Raw genomic sequence first — 19823 nt, forward strand, 5'->3', positions numbered from 1 at the left:
GTTGTCATAGATTAAATGAAAAAGGAATACAGGATCTCAAAGGAGTTATAGATTTCGAAAAAAATAGTAAGTATTGAAAACTGAATTTTTCTTCACACAATCTTAACAACAGCAAATTTCCATCAATACGGAACGCCCTAAAAAGGCGACTATATCATAAATTGCTATTCCATAATCCTAATTTTCATTTTGTTGGCGCCCTTTTTTCGCACAAACGGGAATTCAAATAGATAAACGTAAATTTCCTTGAATCGAAGCTATGCCTTTCTTTTATGTATTTTCTTCGTTTGAGGTCTCTATAACTTATTCTTAAGATATCACTCTTTGAATGCCGTTTTCGCCTTGCACCTATGCTGTGCGAACAGATCAGTAATCTGCGGAAGAATAGCACTGTTCTTGTTATGGCACATAAAAGGCTATTCATGATCTAATATGTATCGTTCTTGACAAATTCCACACTGGATAACGGCTGACAATTCAAATTTCAGCGGGTGAAATAAGTGCAAATTTTACAGTAGTGTTCGTCGAAGATTTATTCCATTTTCCCTGTCATAGGTTTGAAAAAATTTCCTTTGAGGATTGAAAAGCAAAGTTGGAATTAATGGTGACGTGAAATCTAGCAATTTACCCAAAATATAATCGCTAATGTTGTGAGTTGTTTGATTAACTTGACAATGAAAATCATAGGCGCCATATGAATGAAGCCACATGAATGAAGTCGCATTCTCAGTAGGAAAGTTCCCTCGACAGCAGTAGTTCTTTGTTTACGATGATTGTTTCATATCCCGCTCCAGGAATTGCTCTATTTTTTTCCGGTGAGAAAGGTATTGGTGACTTCTAAAAATAAAAAAGAGAAAATGAGAAGTCGCCATACTCGTTTAGGAGAAAATGACACATTACCTGGCCACAAACATGCTTGCCGTAGACAGATAAAAGTAAAGTCATTCCGCACAAAACAAATACGAAATTAGCGAAGTCCACTTCCTCCTACTCCTATTTTGTTCCCAGATCGATAGTGTAAAACAAGTCCTGACAAAATGTAATAATATTATGGTCTCAACAAAACAATAGCCTGATGTAATTGAAAGCCTGAAAATCACCCATTTGACGCCACAGAAATGTTTCTTTTGACAGTAAACTAGTTTACTAGTTTACTAGTTACTACTCTTATAGTTTTAATCTCCTTGACCTTGTAAAGTGAATTTTATCCCTTATCATTTGCTGATCTTTCTGAAGAGAGAGCAGCTGATCACGTGTGGTTTTACCCGCAGTTAGCTAGGTCGCGCAATATAGCTTTACGGAATGACTTCATTCAGTTGTAAGAGATGATCAAGCACCAACACCAACGTGAGAGTCTGAGATCAATTTGGTCTGAGGTTCATGTGATTTATAAGATTTCCTTTGCTTAATTTAACAATCCTTTGAATTTCTTCAACACCAGTATTATCTGGTAAAGTTGTTCTCTTATCCCGTGCATTTATACAATGGTTTGTTAATTTTTATGTCTGGTTCCCCTTGTAAGTTAATTTGATAACATTGGGCGTGGAAGGGCTTGCCGCTGCAGAAGCCCAATACACCCAGGCAAGCCTTAGATATTACCAGAGGTGATTACTGCTTTGAGACGGCTTTCCTCTACTAGATCAAAGTAGGAAGACTTCCACCATTAATTAATTGTTTGCTTAGTCCAACCGAGTGCATGGAAGGAACATAAGATGAAGTTGTCATATCGAGGGAATTCAAATCTGTGATTCACTGCAGTTTTCAGACCTGCAGAAGTTTCAGTTATACACCCGCACTTCAAAAAAGGCCTGCGAGTAGGTAAGGAACGTGGAAGGGCAAGGAATCCGTTTAATCGTACACACATTTCAAAGACGGTCTTCCTAGAAGTCAACTTTGCTGTAACATGAATTTAACGCGAAACCTTTCGGAAAGCATGTACTCATGATCGCTACAACTTGTAGTAAACTATATACTTTATCAGAATAGGTTCGATTGACTTTAGCTTAACGCTACTGGATAATATGTAGGTTCCTATAACTGCCTTGAAAGAGCTCGAAAATACCTTGGACGCCTTTGCTGGTCACTTCTGCGTCAATCAAATTATCTCGTTTTGTTCGAATTTTATTGATTTATTTTCATTTCAGTTCATTTCAGCTTACTGACTGTATCTTTACCGTGACCAGCAATGTTTTCAAAACTACACTCGGTGCGCATGCGATGAGTCGTTTAGCTATGACTCAAAAATCAGGCTCGAGTTGTCAGAATGTTGTTGGTATCTTGTGGCTTTGCCGACCCGATGCAAAAGTGGGAGATTTTTTGAGTAAAGGCACACATTACTGAAAACTGTACCTACTCTACGCGCTTTTCATCCATACGCTCCACACAGGTGGTGTGCGGCCAACGATCGCGGTGCCATCCATACACTCCACAAAGATGGTGTGCGGCCAACGATCACGGTGCATTATTCTCACACATTTCGAACATGGCGGTCCTACGGCCATGCGGCGATTAGAAGAGGAAAGTTCACGTCCATTTGCTAGATACTTATCTTCAAAGTCTTGTGTAGCCAAAAAGAAAAGTCTACAGCAGCCGTTTTTCCTTTAAAGCGGCCAATGGAAGTTTCTCTTTTCACCTCTTTTAAATACACCAACAAGGTAGCGATGCTTATGCAACATACTTGCCAGAATTCATGCCAACTTCACTCGCGCAGAGGTCAAATGGAAATGAGCACAAAACGACATTTTTCCCAGCACACAACGTGGTCGTAGTCCACACACTCCTTTGCACTCCACAATCTCGCGTCGATTGACTTTCAAGGGTCTATTCAAGTGTCAAATGATTAAAAAAAAAGGAAAGTTGTCGAAGTTCGTTATCTTTCGAATGAAAGATTGATAAGTGGCGCTTTATCAATCACGTATTTTTGGTTTTTGAACATTTAAATAATTCACAATCTTCCTTTACCTATTTTAAGCATCAAAGCGGATAAAGATAAGATGTAGTTGGTCATGCGAATCAAACGTGAACGACGGTGTATCCTATAAACGACGACTTGTACTTTAGAAGCGGCCTTCCAGGCGTTCTGAGGTAAATTCAAAGCGGCTTTTCAAACGGAATGAAGGCATCTGTTCATATACTAGGGAGAGTAAATGAAAATGTCAAGAACTTGAAAGGAGTTACAATGGCTTAAAAAACAGTTCTCAGTGAAGTTGATTATTTTGATTCCGGTTTTACGAAATGATTTTTTCTTTCACCAGCGGCTGCTTAGTACATTTTCTGCCTTTAAAAGCACACACAACCGCCACAATTCCTCTATTCGCTCCGACGAAGGGTTAACGCTCAAAACGTCAGCTTTTATAATCGTAACGGTGGCCAATTTACCATTTCAACTTTGTTGATATACTCAAATTGCTTAGCACATTGAGGAATTTTATCAAAAAGCATTGATCGATGTATTTTCAACACCGAATTTTGTTTTCGCTCTTCTCGTGATGTTGCATAGACCCCGTCTGAGATAAATTCAACCGTCACACGACAATCACGTCATTGGCTGGCTGGCATGATGAAATAGCATTTATGGGCCTGATAAGTACCTTAGGAAGTGTAACTTTATCACAGTATGACAATTGCCAAGGATTAGAAGTAAAGATAATTCAGTGCTTTTTACCGACTCTACATGCGTGAGAAAAACAAGTCAATTTAGTACTGAGAGAGTACCCAGAGATAATGAAAAGTTCGAGAAGATGATAACTTACCACTCGTGTTAATTTGACAATGTAAATTCGTGTATATTTTCGGTTGCCATGTAGCGAAGTCTCTCGGAAGACAAACACCGTATCGCGTGACTCTTAACTAGTACTCGGTGACCATCATGTGAAATTGTTGACCCCGTAATTTCCAAACCCCACTTGAAACGACAAAATATCCACCTTACTAACAAGTTTGATTCAGAGAGAACACTAAATTATTTATTGGCTTATGTCTTCTTAAGACAACCTTTTTCATTCTCATTATCGAGTGACTGAAAAAGAAATCAGGAGGTAGATTTATCAAAGAAGGAGATAATAAGGCAACAAATTACCGGTTTTCTAGACGATTCATTGGAAAACGTTTCTTACGTGGGAGCTTTTTTTCTGATAACAGCTTCCATAAACCAGAAGCTGGTGATTGCAATTGGTTGATACATCAAACTCATTATCATATCAATTCAGGCTCTGAGGAACGGCTGCAAAAAATCTATTTGCGAAACTGTCCCAATGGCTCATTGGCTCAATATCCTTGGCTGGTTACTTTCTGTCGTTACCATTGTGGGAAATGGATTTGTAGTCGGTCTTCTCATCAAAAATCGTCAACTTCATTCCTCAGCAAATTGGTTTGTCCTCTCCTTAGCAGTGGCCGACTTTATGATCGGATTCGCCGTCTTTCCGTTACAATATCTTTGTATCGAGAGAATAAAGTGCGACCTTATTGTGAACATGGCATTTTTTTGGTTCTTCCTGCACTCGTCAGTTTCCAATCTCTGTACGTTGACTTGGGATCGCTATATCGCCATAGTTCACCCTTACAGGTATACTAACTTCGTAACTACAACACGTCCAGGACTGGTCATCACAGCAGCATGGTTGATTCCCTTCGCAATTTCACTGTTACTTTCGGTGGGGATGTACGCTACAGACTCCAGAATTGCATGGAAAGTTCTTCGCCTGATTGGCGTCTCTGCCTTTGACATAATTTCCTGCATGCTGCTTCTTTATGCTGTGGTTCGTATCCTGTTTGTGGCGCGCCAAGCCCGAATAGCTGACGCGATTCAACTACAAGTCCAGTCTAACCAGTGCAGGGATGTTAAAGGAACAGCGGGTAGACGCAAACGACCCAACGCAGCTCGCTTTGTAGTGGCTATAGTCGTGTTCTTCCTAGGGTGTTATGCACTTGTAAACTACTTCATTTTATGCATCATATTTTCTTACAAGATTCCGGGGAGAGCTGGTCAGATTCTTAACGTTCTTCTCGTTTTAAATTCCGCTGTTAACCCTGTTGTTTATGCGTTTTTTAAAAAAGACATTAAAACGCACATGAAAAAGCTTTTTTGCAACTGGAATAAGAAACGAGAGGAGCATCGTAAGGAAGAGGTTCCCTCGCGGTAACATTCTCCGCATAAGTCATTTTCAAGTGTCCAATTAACATTTTTTTTTGTTAGACGAGCGGTGTGTTATCTATCAGCGATATGCTTTTCCTAAAAACTTGGGTGAAATCACTTAAGTTAAGTATGATGCAATAATTAACAATTATTGGCCGAAGGCGAGGTGAATATATACATCTTATTAGACGTTTTGATGTGTAGTATCGCTGAGTATTTTTACGAGTTGTGCCGTATTTTGACGAACCCGTAGGGCGAGTCAAACTACAAATAACGAGTAAAAATACTCAGCGATACTACACAACAAAACGTCTAATAAGTTATTTATTATCCAACACGCCAAACTGTTATTTCAGTGCGGGCGAATTTCGCGGATGTTTATTTACGGGGAGTGCGTGACAGAAGTGTGCGAAGCGGAACGGAATTGGCGCGTTGTTGTGTTGCTGTTTCTATTTTCTTCATTAAATGAAGAAATTTTCTGGTCGTCAAGCTGGTTTTCTTCGTTCGATTCATCTAATGAACTTGGATCAATATTTTCCAGCCATTCTGACTCTTCGTCGTCGGAAATATGATTCAAATTGTCCGCCATTTGTTTTTTTTTTCGCAACTACAATCCAATTCTTCGCTTGCGCGATGCGAGAAAACCTGTTTAACCGGTACTACAATAGACGAGTACAAATACCGCGTGATATTTGTATTGGTCTATGGCGTTATTTGTACTCTTCTGGATGTAGTTGGATAATAACGTCGAATAATCCCCGAGACGAAGTCGAGGGGATTATTCAACGATATTCACCGAACCTGAGGTGAATAATTGTTTTAGTATAATTTCAGAGCTAAATAACAGAGAAATGTCTAAAAAAAAATAACGTTTTAGTAACATTTATTAATATTTTATTTTAACATTTTATATAAACCGAGTGGAGCGGTTTATATAGCGTCACACAAGGAACCGCTCGACCAATCAGATTGCTGGAAACTCTTTGCTCAGCTCTGAAATTATACTAAGTTGAATTAATACCAATGTGATTTATAATTCAATTATAAAGCTGGCCAGTATTACCTCTCCCACACGCTTGTATGCACGTTAAATGTTTTTTCGTGCGTGTACATTTAAACTCCGTTAGACGGTTGAAAGCGATTGTTGAAGTTGTTTTTTTTTTTCAGTGAAATGTTCAGCAGGCAACTGTGGACGATACTCCTACTCTTGTACGTTGGATCAGCGATGATCTGATCGGCCCAAAATAACGAATATGAAATATATATATAGAGACAAGACCGATACAATATAGAGGGAAAAAAATATATAAATATAGAGGCAAGACCGGTCTTGCCTCTATATTTATATTTCATATTCGTTTTTTTTCAATTGAAATCTTTGTCGATGACAAATTTCAGTTTTAAGCTGTTTGTCTGCTTTCTTTTGTCGTCCTGTGGTAGTCATTATGAAGAAAGCTTAAAATTTTTAGGGTTTTAGAACAAACGAGAAAACGTATGCAAGTTACTATTGAAGGAATTATTATTGAGTTTCGTTGTACATAAAAGCATGAATGGAGCTGGCGGCCTCCAATTTCAAAATAAAGATCAGGCAAATATGGCACTTACAGCCGGTGATTATGCAGTCTTAATTCTGTTTGCCAGTGAAATCTGGCATCGGACTTATCTAACTGAATAAAGTTCGCATGCAGAGCAAAACTTTCACTTTATTAGTTGTTTCCGTTTTAAACTACACCTTCCTATCAAGAGTTAAGTGAATGTTTTCGTTCCTCTTCCTGTGTCTTTGCTAAATTCAGATTTCCCTTTCAGACAATTTCTTTCTAATGAATCATTATCAGCGGTAGCAATAACAGCAATCACGAAATCGCAGTTTGGAAGCTTCCCATCTCTATTTACAACTTGGTTTGTCTTCGTTATTATTGAAAGAAATTTTTTATTTCTATAGTCTCATTTAATTTGTAAATATTTTTTGTAATTTCTTATAAATATGAAGTATTTCATTTTAGTGCCGAATTGATATATAATAAACCATTACCATTACCATTACCAAAGTGCCCGCAGATAAACAAATTGCCTCTCTCTGATAGGCTCGGCTTTTCATAATCTTTCATACTTTTCAAAATCGGACTTATGTCTTAGGAGAGTGTTAGAAGTTAGCATCCTCTTTGTTAGATATATCAAAGAACTTGTTATGAATACTGTGTGGTTGATTCTTACCTCGCGGCTGAACTGTTGTACTTGATAAGAAAGTGGTCGTGAAGTTTTGTATTACGGCGTATTTTCAAGAATAAATTGCCAGAAGGCTGAGTAAACCTTCAATGGCCAAACGAAAAAAACCAAATGGTTCAGGAAGGTATGAAAAATAAAACTCATTTCTAAGCAAAAGAATGCATATTAAACCTCTCTTTGGGGAGGAGGCTGACCAGGCAATTGAAAATGTTCGTGGACTTGCGATGAGTGGACATAAGTTGAAAACAAAATATTTCAAAAATTTGAAGATGCTTGTCTTTCCCATAAATTTTCGGTATCGATTTCTGTTGAAGAGTTTTCTGGGTATTTCCCAACTGTACATTTAGACGATGCAAAAGAACAACCACTTGAGCGGGGTGAATTTGTTCCTATTCAAACTAGCCCAGACCTTTTTTTTTTTTGAGAGCACGAATTTTCATTGCCATGTAAATCCTTACATTTCCTCTGCTGAATTTGAATCTTGTACCATGAAATCAATCTGTGTATTCTTTTATCTAAACTGAAATATTGATGGAATCGATATATTTAAAAACACGTTTACTGTAACGGCAAGTGCAATAATAGAAGTAATTACGGTGCTTTCGCGCTCGGCATCCCACCTTCAGCTGTTTATGAAAACTGTGAAATTATTTGCATTGGTTGCTGGTTGGTGTAGGATCTCTTCAAGGATTAGTGGAGTTGTAAGCGCAGTGAATACAAAGTATAATACATTGAATGTTTCGACAATTAGCCACCCACTCACTGTCAGCTTAAAGTTGCGTGGGCTATTTCTGCGGGATCAAGCTAAGATGTGGCCTACCTAAATTGAACCTTGTCCAAGCTCGTCAAACAAACACTGAAAAAAAAAGAAAAAGTGGGGTCAAAATGGATCAACAGGAAAGGTCTCTTGCTGAAATTTAAAGTGAATTTTACAAATATTCACTGTTTCGTCTATCAAAGGACTTTTTTTAACCACCAAATAATAATAATAAAAATAATAATAATAATAATAACATATTTAACCAGGGTAAACCCGTCAGCAGAAGCTGTTATCAGTAGGTGCCCTGGGAAACAAAAAAAAAAAAAAATAATAATAATAATAAAAGCCCTGAAAACTATTACAAAGCCAAAGCCAAGTTATTACCGAAAAAATGATAATTGTTATGCTTTTCTTCACTTACCTCATTCTAACAGCAACTCGGAAGCCTCTGACGGAAAACTAATCAAAAGTGCCTCATTGTCAGCACAAAAACAAACGAACGAATTGTCAATGACAACAGATACATAATAAAAACATTCACCGCAATCTTTTTTTTTTTTTGGTTTTAATTAGTCTTGATTCAAACAAATGATATGAAAAAGGCGCCATCGACAACAGCGAATTTCTCACTTTTTTCTTTAAAGTTTATACCGATTCTTGGCCGTTTGCGAACGTTTTAGAATTATGTGCCAAGGTCATAATCAAACAGTAAAGGAAGCAAGAAGTGTGGTGTTTAACCGTTTAAGTTCAATTTATCAACAAGTACTCTCATGAGGACTTTAAAATGCCTAAACAATGTCAAACCAAATGACACGCAGAGTATTCGGTTTCATTTCATAAGCCAACGCAGGTGGATTGCTTGCTAAAATTAAAGCCTCGTTGCATGAAAATTTGAGTTTCAATAATAAGGCAAGTGAACTGTAAGAGTGGAATCCAAACTAGCGACGGAACATAGTTGTTTTAGAGCTTAATTTTTTATTCAACTTTTTCCAAACCCATAAATATGGTTCATGCACGTAATTTATTTATATAATTCAAGTTACAATTGCAGTCGTGATGCCCTAGATTATATACAAGGAGTGGCTTTCTAGACTTTCTATTATCATCTTGGGTAAAAAAATTTTAGACTTCGTCTGTAATATTGAATGAGAATATTGGACAGTCATGCTGCAAAATGGATTAATGCACGCAAGGTGGCACTTTGACAAATTCAAAAAAATATGAAGGGATGATAAATGAGCTTTGGTATATACACTGAAATTTGATCTGAGATTAAGAATTTTGATTTTTTGTCTGGCACAATTTTTTTACACAAGTCAAATTTGTATCAAATAATTAATATCACGATTATTCAGTCAGAAAACCTCAACCGACTGAAATTTTGTTGAAGCAACTTGATAGAATCTATACCAGCGAGGAGCTTCAAAGCGGTCTTGGATGAATTTACATTTCATTTCTTAAGTAAGCTTATATTTTTGCATATTCATTTACGATCTGTAATTATTAAGTGAAGGAAAATACAGGACGTAAGCCATTAAAAACATTGTTTAAAGTTTGCAAACACGGATAGGTAAGTCAGACAATTCACTGTTAAGTGACAGCCCTAAAGCAAAAAAAATAATGAAATTGCCGTGTAATTGCAAATTTACGGGCTCGTTATCCAGTTTTCTTGGCAAGTGAAATCGACCTTTAAAGCTTTCAACCCGTTTTAGCAAGAACGGTTGCGACAGAGCGTTAAGAGAAGTTCGATTAAAATGGCGACATGGTTCCATATTCTCGGATGGGTCCTTTCTATCGCTACAGTGGTAGGGAATGGTTTTGTGGTAGGCCTTCTGGCCCACACGCCCCGACTTCATTCTACTTCAAACTGGTTCGTTCTGTCTTTGGCAGTGGCCGACTTCGGCGTTGGTATCATCGTTTATCCTTTTTCATTTTTTTGTTATCGCTCAATGCAGTGTAACCTTAAAGTATACGTGGCGTTTTTCTGGTTTTTCCTTCATTCGTCGGCCACAAATCTTTGTGCATTGACTTGGAATCGTTACTTCGCAATTGTTCATCCATTCAAGTACCATATGTCCATGACCGAAAGACGTCCAGGAATAGTTATCATGACAGCATGGTTAGTTTCCTTTGCGAGTGCCTTGTCTCTTTTGGTGGGATTATACGCAACACAGTCTCCAACTGTCTTGAAGATCTTGCGAATAGCAAACATCTCCATCTTTGACATAGTATCCTGCGCACTGCTTTTGTATTCCGTTATTCGTATTCTCATTGTGGCTCGAACTCAGGCACAGCAGGTGTCCGCTGGATCAGAGCTACACGGAAGGCCCTCCACGGAAGTAGAACCCTCGCACAGAGGAAACCAGCGCAACACAGCTCTCTTCATCATCGCTTTAGTTGTGTTTTTCTTGGGATGTTACGTAATTGTAAGCGCTGTAACTCTTTGTTTGACTTTTTCCTCATGTCAGACTTCTAATACAGCTGGCCAGGCCATAGTTTGCCTGCTTACTGTGAACTCCGCAGTGAATCCTTTAGTATACGCGTTTTTAAAGAGGGATATAAAGAGAGAAGCACTGAGGCTTTTCTGCAGAGAACACTTTAATGAAGACTTGACTCGTCAAGTCCTTACAGTGAGAACGTCAACGGCATTTTAAAAATGCGGAACAAGTGCCATTCTATTAGCTCTTTTCAAGGGTATCTTTTATTCCTTCGTGTGTCGATAGAAGTTTCAAAGATGCAGCAAGAACCGTGCTTCTAAAACCTGTTAATTCTTGTATTTCGGCTTAGTTCATTTTGTTTTGTTCATTGTGTTTATCTCATTATATAAAATTTAAGTTCGAAATTGATTTACAAACGAAAAAAAATACGTTTCCGGACTATTTTGTATCCCAACCATATGATATAATTGAAACAAAAATTAATAGTCTCACTTACAATACCACCTAAAATAGTGACTTGCAATTTTACTTGTCTTTTTTAATTTGTTCTTATTGACAAGCCCTTAATACATCCTGCCGACCAAAATTTAAAACAATTCTTCGAATCACGTTAACACTTATGTTTACTGTGCCAGAACGAACCTTTCCTAAATTAACTAGCACTGAAAAAATGTCGCCATGAACCTTTTCTCTTTTCAAGGACTCTTCTAAAAAATGATACGGTGATCAAGTGGAGTAAAATTATACTGCAGTAGCTCATGACAACCCGACAATTTTCAAACTTAAATTAGGTTTTTCGGTTTGGTTGTATTTTGGATGTCGTCTTTAGTTGATGTTGCTGTTTGGATTCACCTTTTGTCAGAGTATGTTGTTGTGACACTAGAATAAAAGGAGTGAAAATTGTTGCAGTAGCTCGTGACAACCTGGCAAATTTAAAACTTATATTACGTTTTTCGGTTCGGTTGCATTTTGGTTGTTGTCTTTAATTGACGTTGCCGTTTGGATTTGCCGACTGTTAGAATATTTTGTTATCAAAGTGAAATAGAAGGAGTAGGCGGCTTCTTGGCTCGAAAAACAGTTTTATTCTGATTTTCAATCGTAATTTACATATTGAATCGGTTTCCAGAGGCCTTAGCTACTTAAAAGTGGGCGTGTAAAGTAAATCGGCCCTAGGGTGAAGTTTAGTTTGCCTCCCGTTATTAGCTTAAGAGACTTTAGTTGCGTTTAAGATTTTCTTCACTTAAATAAGACTGATTGGGAAGTGCCCTTAGAATGTGAAGAGATGTAAAAATTATGTTTAAGCCCGAAAAAAAAAAAATAACATTGAGAGATCAAAGAAATAAAGTGCATCATTTGACGTTTGCGACATGTGATTCACACGCAAGAAGGTGTAGTAGGAATCTTTCCCCGTTTACAGCCAATTTTCGAAATAAACCACGACAAAAAGTAACAAAACAAAGAGTGATGAATACATACATAACAAGTAAAAACAATAACTACAAAATAGAAGTGAGATCAAAACTCGAAGAACGGTGAAATGCAGTTGCAACTGACGTTCGAGTCTACATCCAAATAGACAAGCTCGCTCACTACCCCCAATGACTGAAAATGTTTACAGAATTCTTCAAACTTAAGGTAGCAGCTGCATCGGAAGAAAAAAAAAGTAGCATAAAAGTTTTTTTCTTTGTTGCTTTATGATAGATTTCTTAACTTCATTTTGCCACGATGTAGTTTAGTTTGATTAGCTAAAAATAAGGTATTACTCTCTATGCGAACCAAGTTTGCTTTGTCCTAGTCATCTTCTATTCAGTAACATTGAAAGATAGTTTCGGCACTATTGTCTCAATTATTTTGGGCGCCTAGCATTTGCGCTTTTTCTGCACTGCAAATAGCATGACAGCGCTTCATCCTTAAAACTCCCTTTACGTGAGTCAAAAGCTACCACAAAAACTTAATCTTTAGCATTTCCACTTAAGAGATTATAATGGTTGTGATCTCATTCAAAAGTCGCGTTGACCAACATTGAAAAGATATGAATCCACTGTACTCAGAGATACTGCAAGGCTCTTTGTATTCGATATTCAGTGTTATTATATACATACGGAGATTTACACACTGAAAAGCCGCAGAGTAAATTTTCGTTCGCAAACCGATGTAAACGAATCAAATGTCGCGTATCGCTTTTCCCACATGTGAGAAAAGCGATACGTCCAATCAGGAGCCGCGTATCATGTTTTTTCACGTGTGAGCCGTACGGCAAGTTGAAGTTTTCATTCAAGGCTGGTTGGCGCGGTTTCGTACATCACACAAGCCATCGCTTTGCAAATAGTTTTTATTCGCATTTCTTCCATCGTTAATATTGAAAGTTCCTGTCTCGGCGAAAGCCATGAGTGAAAAGCGTTTCGTTATCCACGATTCATAACATTTGGATTTTACACACCGCATTTTGTACACCGCACAAGCCATCGCTTTGCAAATAGTTTTTATTCGCATTTCTTCCATCGTTAATATTGAAAGTTCCTGTCTCGGCGAAAGCCATGAGCGAAAAGCGTTTCGTTCTCCACGATTCATAACTTTTGGATTTTATTTGAGCTCTTTACCTTTTTACGAAGCTGCTTTCTTTCAGTGATTGTTGTTTGACCACATTTGTTCAAATAAAGCTTGTCATAATTTAAGGAGGGTATTCAGTCTCAGTATGTATATAACAAACATAATACCACATGGAAAGTGCTTTGTACGGTGTTTACGCACTCGTTGTTTTGTATCAGAAATCTCACTCGTTCGCTTCGCTCACTTGTTCGATTTCTGATACACCACAACTCGTGTGTAAACACCGTATGCGCGCACTTTCCATGAAGTATTCTATATATCATTGGATTGTATGGCGCACATTCCAGCCTGTACATCATTCACTTTTGATTAAAGATATGCTGAAAATCAAATTTCAAAAAAACAAAGAGAAAACGCAGGACAAAGAAAGACTGGCATTCGAGCTGAGTTGAGAAGGACTCCGAATGAAAAATTATACGTCACCAGACTGATCAAGGACCTGTTTTGGCTCAAGTCAACAAATGATCCACGGGAGAGACAGGTACGTCCAGTCGAACGCGTCTCTCAGCAAGTAATGGCCACGTTTATTTAATTTCAAGATAGATTTTATGAATAATGCGCTTAGGAAGAGCTATCTATTCGGAAGCAATACTTCGGTGTCATTAGCACATGATATTTTTTCAACAAATAAGATTTTATTTGCTAAGGGTTTGAAAGTTTACGTTTGGTGATTTATTTTGGTCTAGCCTTAGGGTCAAGCACAGCGAATGGAGACTTACTGTCTGATGACGCCTGCATGAAAATTGGCTCATTTGATTCGCACAACAGTTTTGATCATGAGCCTCGTAACAAACGCTTAACGATGATATTGTACGGCTCCCTTAATGCAGGTCCTTTAGACAAGTTAGATAAAAAAGAATATAATCTCCTAGAGTTTTTTAAGATATTTCAATTGTTATGACAAAGCACAAGCAATGATGAGTTTCTTAGGCAACAGTTTTCCGGGCCATTTCGTTCCACGCAGGCGCCATCTGTATATCTAACTTTATTTGGCTTCAAAGACGTTCTTAGCCTACAAAAAAAAAAAAAATGGAAAAATTAACAACGGAAAAAACATTCACACATCCATGATAAATACTAGCTAGAAAGCATCACTTAAAGCTTCTGAAATTATTCGAAATAAACCCTCAAGGTACCCTGTGGGGTACTACTTGATGTAAACTTGATACTTCAATTTTTCTGTCATCAGTGCAAATTGTGAAAGCGTAACCTCTACTAATGGAAATTTCTTTTTACTCTGCTCATTATAAACGGTAGAAAATATTTTAAAATACTGTAATATTTGGTTCAAAGACCTTCTCTTCGTCTGGTATAACCCAATTACAAATTACCTTCTCTCCGACTGGTATTACTTGCGACTCGCCAATAATCCTAGACAAGACAGATCCTCAATGCACTTTGAATTCCAATCTGCTCTTTTTACGAAAAAAAAAAAAATGAAACATTAACGCCACGGTAATTCTAAGACTGAACGCGAACACGCATGAAGTGTATCATGATATTTCAAAGTGTTAGCGATCTATGTCGATGTGTTGTTTATATACAGCGCAGAACTGATATCGACTTTAACTTCAGACAACCATATAGATTACTAGCTTTCATAGCATAGTCCTCAAATGATTTTCATAACATCATTCGAAGAATTGCTCCTATTGCATTTAACAATCCTTGAACGAGTTTGATGGAAAGATTGGGATGTTTTAATTTAAAAATTAGAGAAATCAGCGGGACACAACTAATGACAACTCGAGACAACTGAATCGAATAATTTATTTATCATTCGATCAACTTTTTTTTCTTTGTTTGTCTGTTTGTCGCTTTGTTTCTTTTTTATCATTATTTTTAAACAATCAATCTTAGAATCTTGGGAAAGTGATCGGGTATTTTTTCACGGAGGAGCACAAGACACCAACGTAGAACCGGGTACCAAGACATAGTTCGACAGTGTTTTGCATCTAGAGACCACTATTATTAGGTGGCGTTTGATAAGGTTTTTACGCAACGAAATGAAAGGCAGAAATGCATCTGATGGTGGAGGTGTTTTTTTCGATATGTTGGTCATGATGAGAGTGACACCAAATTTCATTATAGTTATATTATGAGGACTGTCATCGGGATTTCGGTTTTGAGGTTTTGGCTATTTTTCAAATCGGTTTTTTCGGTATCTGTGCCGAAAAGCTTCGGTTTTTCGGTTTTGTTGTTCATTGCGGTTTACGAATTTTCCATTTTTTAGCATTTGGTTGACGGTATTCGTCAAAAATACCAGCGGGTTTTCGGATTTGGTATTCGATGTGGTTTTCTGTTTTTCCTATTTGGGTTCCGGTTTCTCTTCTATGCTCCACTTGTTACCGCTATACACTTTTGCGAGCGGTTTTCTGTTTTGATCAAAAATTTTACCGGTTTTACGGCTTAGATGACTTTTTGTAGCGGGTTTTCGGATTTGGCATCCGATGTGGTTTTCGGTTTTTCCTATTTGGGTTCCGGTTTCTCTTCTATGCTCCACTTGTCACCACTGTACGCTGTTGCGTACGGTTTCCTACGGTTTTGAGGTTTCTAAGAGACCCCAATGCCGGTAGTTTGGAAAATATGGAATGCCTGAATTCGGAACCGGAACCGGAACTGGAATACTCGGAATACCCGGAATTCCCGGAAGGACCGAAAAATAATAAATTTTAAAAAGATGAAAGTAAATTAATAAATAAATAAGAATATTGATGATTAAAAGTTAATGTTGAACTCACAACTTAATTACATAATTTAATACGAAATTTTTCTCAGAGGGTCCCGAAAAAAAAACAATTACCGGCACTGTTCATGGAGATGCACGTATTAGAATTAAAAAAAGTCTGCGTCAGGCCATTAGCCCATACAGCCTAAGCGACGAAATATTTGTATTCTCCCTTCCCCCTGAATGGAATGCTAGTCCATCACATGGTTACTCCCCGTTTTAAATTCGCCTCCACCCATTTACACACATGTAGGATGTCTTGGGCGTCATAGCGCCATGACCATTAGGCCGCCACGCTTTTCCAACCGGAACCATTGCAGAAAGCAAATGCAATATTTCCAATTAGTTGAATAGTTCAATTATAAAAAGTTCCGAACTATTACAAAGTAATACTCTACCTTAAAAAATTATTAACCACACACTGGGAGCTATCAAAGCAGGTACCATTAAGACCAGCTGTCTACAGTTAAAATTGAGAGATCGTCAGTTACCCGACACCTTTTCGAGTTTATTCTATATACCTTGAATATGTACCTTTGAATATAAACCTTGTACTGATGGATTCTTCTAAACAAGGTTTATATTCAAAGTTAATGATATTCAAGGTGCAGTAAATGGCTTGAACCCGGGGGTAACATGTGAAGGTGTAGTCTGATCGTCCGGGTGAGTGTAGTCCTGAGAAGGACTGTTGTCGTGACTCATTCACGACATAAACATCACAAACGACCGAAAAAGAACGACCTAACTTTACCGACAGATCGAAACAGACCAATCACGACCGACTTACGTCACTTGAGTCTTAAAGCCAATAACATTACGGCAAAACCAACCGATCATTTCACACGAACTGGAATAAGAACATTCTGCTGACAACAATCATTCACTTGACTCTGATGATGACTTCCGCACAGGTTGTCGAAACGTCAGTCACTACCACCAACAACAGTCCTTCTCAGGACTACACTCACCCGGACGATCAGACTACATCTTCAGATATTCAAGGTATTTATAATAAACGCGAAAAGGTGTCGAGTAACTGACGATCTCTCAATTTTAACTGTAGACGGCTGGTCTTAATGGTAGCTGCTTTGATAGCTCCCAATTTGTGGTTAATAATTATTTAAGGTAGGGTATTAATTTATAATAGTTCGGAGCTTTTTACGCTTGAGCTATTAAACTAATTGGAAATGTTGCATGTGCTTAATCTTCTGCAATGGTTCCGGCTGGAAAAGCGTGGCGGCCAAATGGTCATGGCGCCCTAGACATCCTACAGGTGTAAATGAGTGGAGGCGAATTTAAAACAGGGAGAAACTATGTGATGGATTAGCATCCCATCCCGAGGGAGAAGGGAGAGTACAAATATTTCGTCACTTAGGCTGTATGGGCTAATGGCCTGACGCAGACTTTTTTTTTATTCTAATACGTGCATCTCCATGAACAGTGCCGGTAAGTGTTTATTTTTTGGGACCCTCAGAGAAAAATTTCGTATTAAATTGTTTAATTAAGTTGAGAATTCATTTTTTTAAAAATTATTATTTTACGGTCATTCCGGGAATTCCGGGTATTCCGGGTATTCCGGGTATTCCGAGTATTCCGGTTCCGAATTCCAGCATTTTTTTATTTTCCAAACTACCCTCCAATGCCCTCCTCTTTTATCATTATCGATGAGAAGCGGTAAATTACTGATAACAACAGGCGTTTCTTAATCAGTATCCAAAGGTTCAACCAACTCGTCGTCAGTATAAAGTGTGTGCAATCATCACTTTAAGTGTTATAGTCGCCGGCAGGTCGATGTTTTAAACCAGCCATTTCGTTTTTGTTTCAGAACAAAATATTTTACGTGTGGTGTCCAGAAGAAACTCATCCCTCGTCATATATCGAAGTTCTAAGCTACAGGGAAATAATTCAGGCTAAGGAGGTAAGTTTCACATTGACTGCGATCCAAAACTATTGTAACACGCGAATGTCTGCAGGAACGTGTGCTTTCCTGGCGTCTTGTCCGATCATGTTCGGCGGCCCTCCGCGAATCAGTTGGAAACTTCCTTTAAAAAAGGAGAGGAAAAACCTGCAAAGACATACGTTTGAATGTTCCACATTACGTTGCGGGCTTTCAAATGAGAGAAGGTGATCCTTCTACTCTGATTTAACGGAAGACAAACTTCGTAAAAGCTCACGATCATGGAACATGCGATATCTGTTTTTTTCTTCAGTTTCGTGACTCAATCATGAACGAGTGAGAGTATCCTACAGATGAAGCGGAAATTTCGTTGAAATTCATTTTTTTTTTTTCTCATATCATTGCAAAGCTAACATTTTACAAATCCAACTCTATGGGAAGCGAAGTTTCTCATTAACAGACTGAAAATTAAAAAAGTTGTAGTCGCGTTTTAATCGGCTTCCGAACGACTTAAGATGTCAAGTTCGCTCCTTGAACTTAACGCAGGTATGAGAAACAGCTCTCTTCACCATCGCCATGGTTAGTGTATTTTTCTAAGGTTGCCACATAGCTGTAAAAGGTCTACCTGCCAAGCTCCCGAAGTGACTGGTCAGGTTACTTTTTTGTTGCTTTTCCTTTCTGGTTAATAAGAGCCTTGAGCTATGAATCCTTTAATCGTTCGCTTTTGAAAAGAGGTAACGCGGAAAACACTATAAAGATAGGCCCCCAATTGGGTTAGTCTTGTGAGACTGTAAATGGCCTGATAAAAATGTGGACGCACGCTACTTTATCAACCTTTTTCAGATCCTTTCCTTCACTGCAAGTGCCAAATGTACATTTTAAAGGTGCAGTGAAAACTGTGGCGCTGAAAGGGGCCATCTCTATGAAAATCTTCGAGTTCGTTCATTTTTTATTATTTTAAATATTTTGAATATAGAATTTTCTACATCGACGAAACCTGAGGCGATCTTGGAGTACAATACAATACCTTATTATTAATTCTCCCCATAGGGTTTTTCAGAATTAATTTACAATGTGTATAATTAATGTAAATAAATGAATGATATAAATACAACAACTTACATGTACTTGATATAGAAATAACTTAAAATTACTACTACTAAAAATAACAATCATAACAGCTAACACTATGAAATATTCTATTATAATAGTTATATAGAGTGGTCTCCGTCAATGCGAATTAGAATGAAAAAGAAAGACATGTTCCGGATATTTTTGGTTATTGTTTCATATTACATGTAGGGTATGATTTTAGCACAGTGCTGATTATCATTTTTCAGAGTATTCTGTTTCTGCGCGTTTAGCTTGATGTTTTTTTTACTGATGTTAAACCGAGTGACCTCCACCGACTACTGTTTTCCGCATGTAGGCGCGTCATTTTTTGTATTCCTGTAGGCGAATCAATCGACCGAACTTAGCTGACCAGATGTCTCAACGTTAGACATTCCGTGCAAAAAAAGAAAGGAAAGAAAAATAGAATTAACAGGTTTTTTTTTCAACGGCCGTCTTCACCAATATTGAAATATGCAATTTAGTGTTTAGCATATAAACCAAGTCAATCTGAATGACTGTCTTGACTTCAAATGATTTCTTATAAAATTAAGGGCCTCCATGTCTTGTAGATTCCACAATTTATATCATCAGAGCTGAGTGGGAAGTAACCTGAGAACTTGCTGAGTGACATAATAACGAAGGGACTGGGGAATAGGACTCTGCATGCGAAATGTTAAACGCGATCAAAGAGAAGAACTTGAAAATCCATGCAAATGAAATTAAATAGAGTGAAAAAAACTTGTGGTGACAGATGTCTCTCCAAAGAGACAATTCGGTCAAGTTGGATACGTCAAGCTACTCCATTTATATCATTTTTGGGAAAAATGTGCTTGGGAAATGCCACTTACTCGGAGGCAGTTTGTCTGTATCACTGGCATGTCATTTAATTGTTCTTGTACAAATCTAGTCTTACATCT

General features: G+C 37.8%; 3 protein-coding genes and 1 pseudogene across 4 annotated transcripts in view; all 4 read left to right on the plus strand.

Annotated features, from left to right (window-relative positions):
- LOC148733209 (octopamine receptor beta-2R-like) overlaps positions 1 to 19823 on the plus strand; it is a 23006-nt gene continuing 3183 nt past the window's right edge. Inside the window, exon 1 of the mRNA XM_088758899.1 lies at positions 1 to 66. The gene's annotated coding sequence lies outside the window, so the exon portion shown is untranslated. The remainder of the gene's footprint in view (positions 67 to 19823) is intronic.
- LOC111328905 (octopamine receptor beta-2R-like) lies at positions 2851 to 6840 on the plus strand. The gene has a single exon (XM_022933437.2). It carries the CDS (start codon positions 4254 to 4256, stop codon positions 5139 to 5141), a length of 888 nt encoding a protein of 295 aa, XP_022789172.1. The 5' UTR covers positions 2851 to 4253; the 3' UTR covers positions 5142 to 6840.
- On the plus strand, positions 9662 to 12528 carry LOC111328891 (octopamine receptor beta-2R-like). The gene has a single exon (XM_022933424.2). It carries the CDS (start codon positions 9875 to 9877, stop codon positions 10772 to 10774), a length of 900 nt encoding a protein of 299 aa, XP_022789159.2. The 5' UTR covers positions 9662 to 9874; the 3' UTR covers positions 10775 to 12528.
- The window catches only part of LOC111328895 (adenosine receptor A3-like), a 21133-nt pseudogene continuing 19031 nt past the window's right edge, over positions 17722 to 19823 (plus strand). The window contains exon 1 of the transcript XR_016000739.1: positions 17722 to 17814. The product of XR_016000739.1 is annotated as an adenosine receptor A3-like (transcript). The remainder of the gene's footprint in view (positions 17815 to 19823) is intronic.

Source organism: Stylophora pistillata, chromosome 4, assembly GCF_964205215.1.
Source record: "Stylophora pistillata chromosome 4, jaStyPist1.2, whole genome shotgun sequence".
NCBI lineage: Eukaryota > Metazoa > Cnidaria > Anthozoa > Scleractinia > Pocilloporidae > Stylophora > Stylophora pistillata.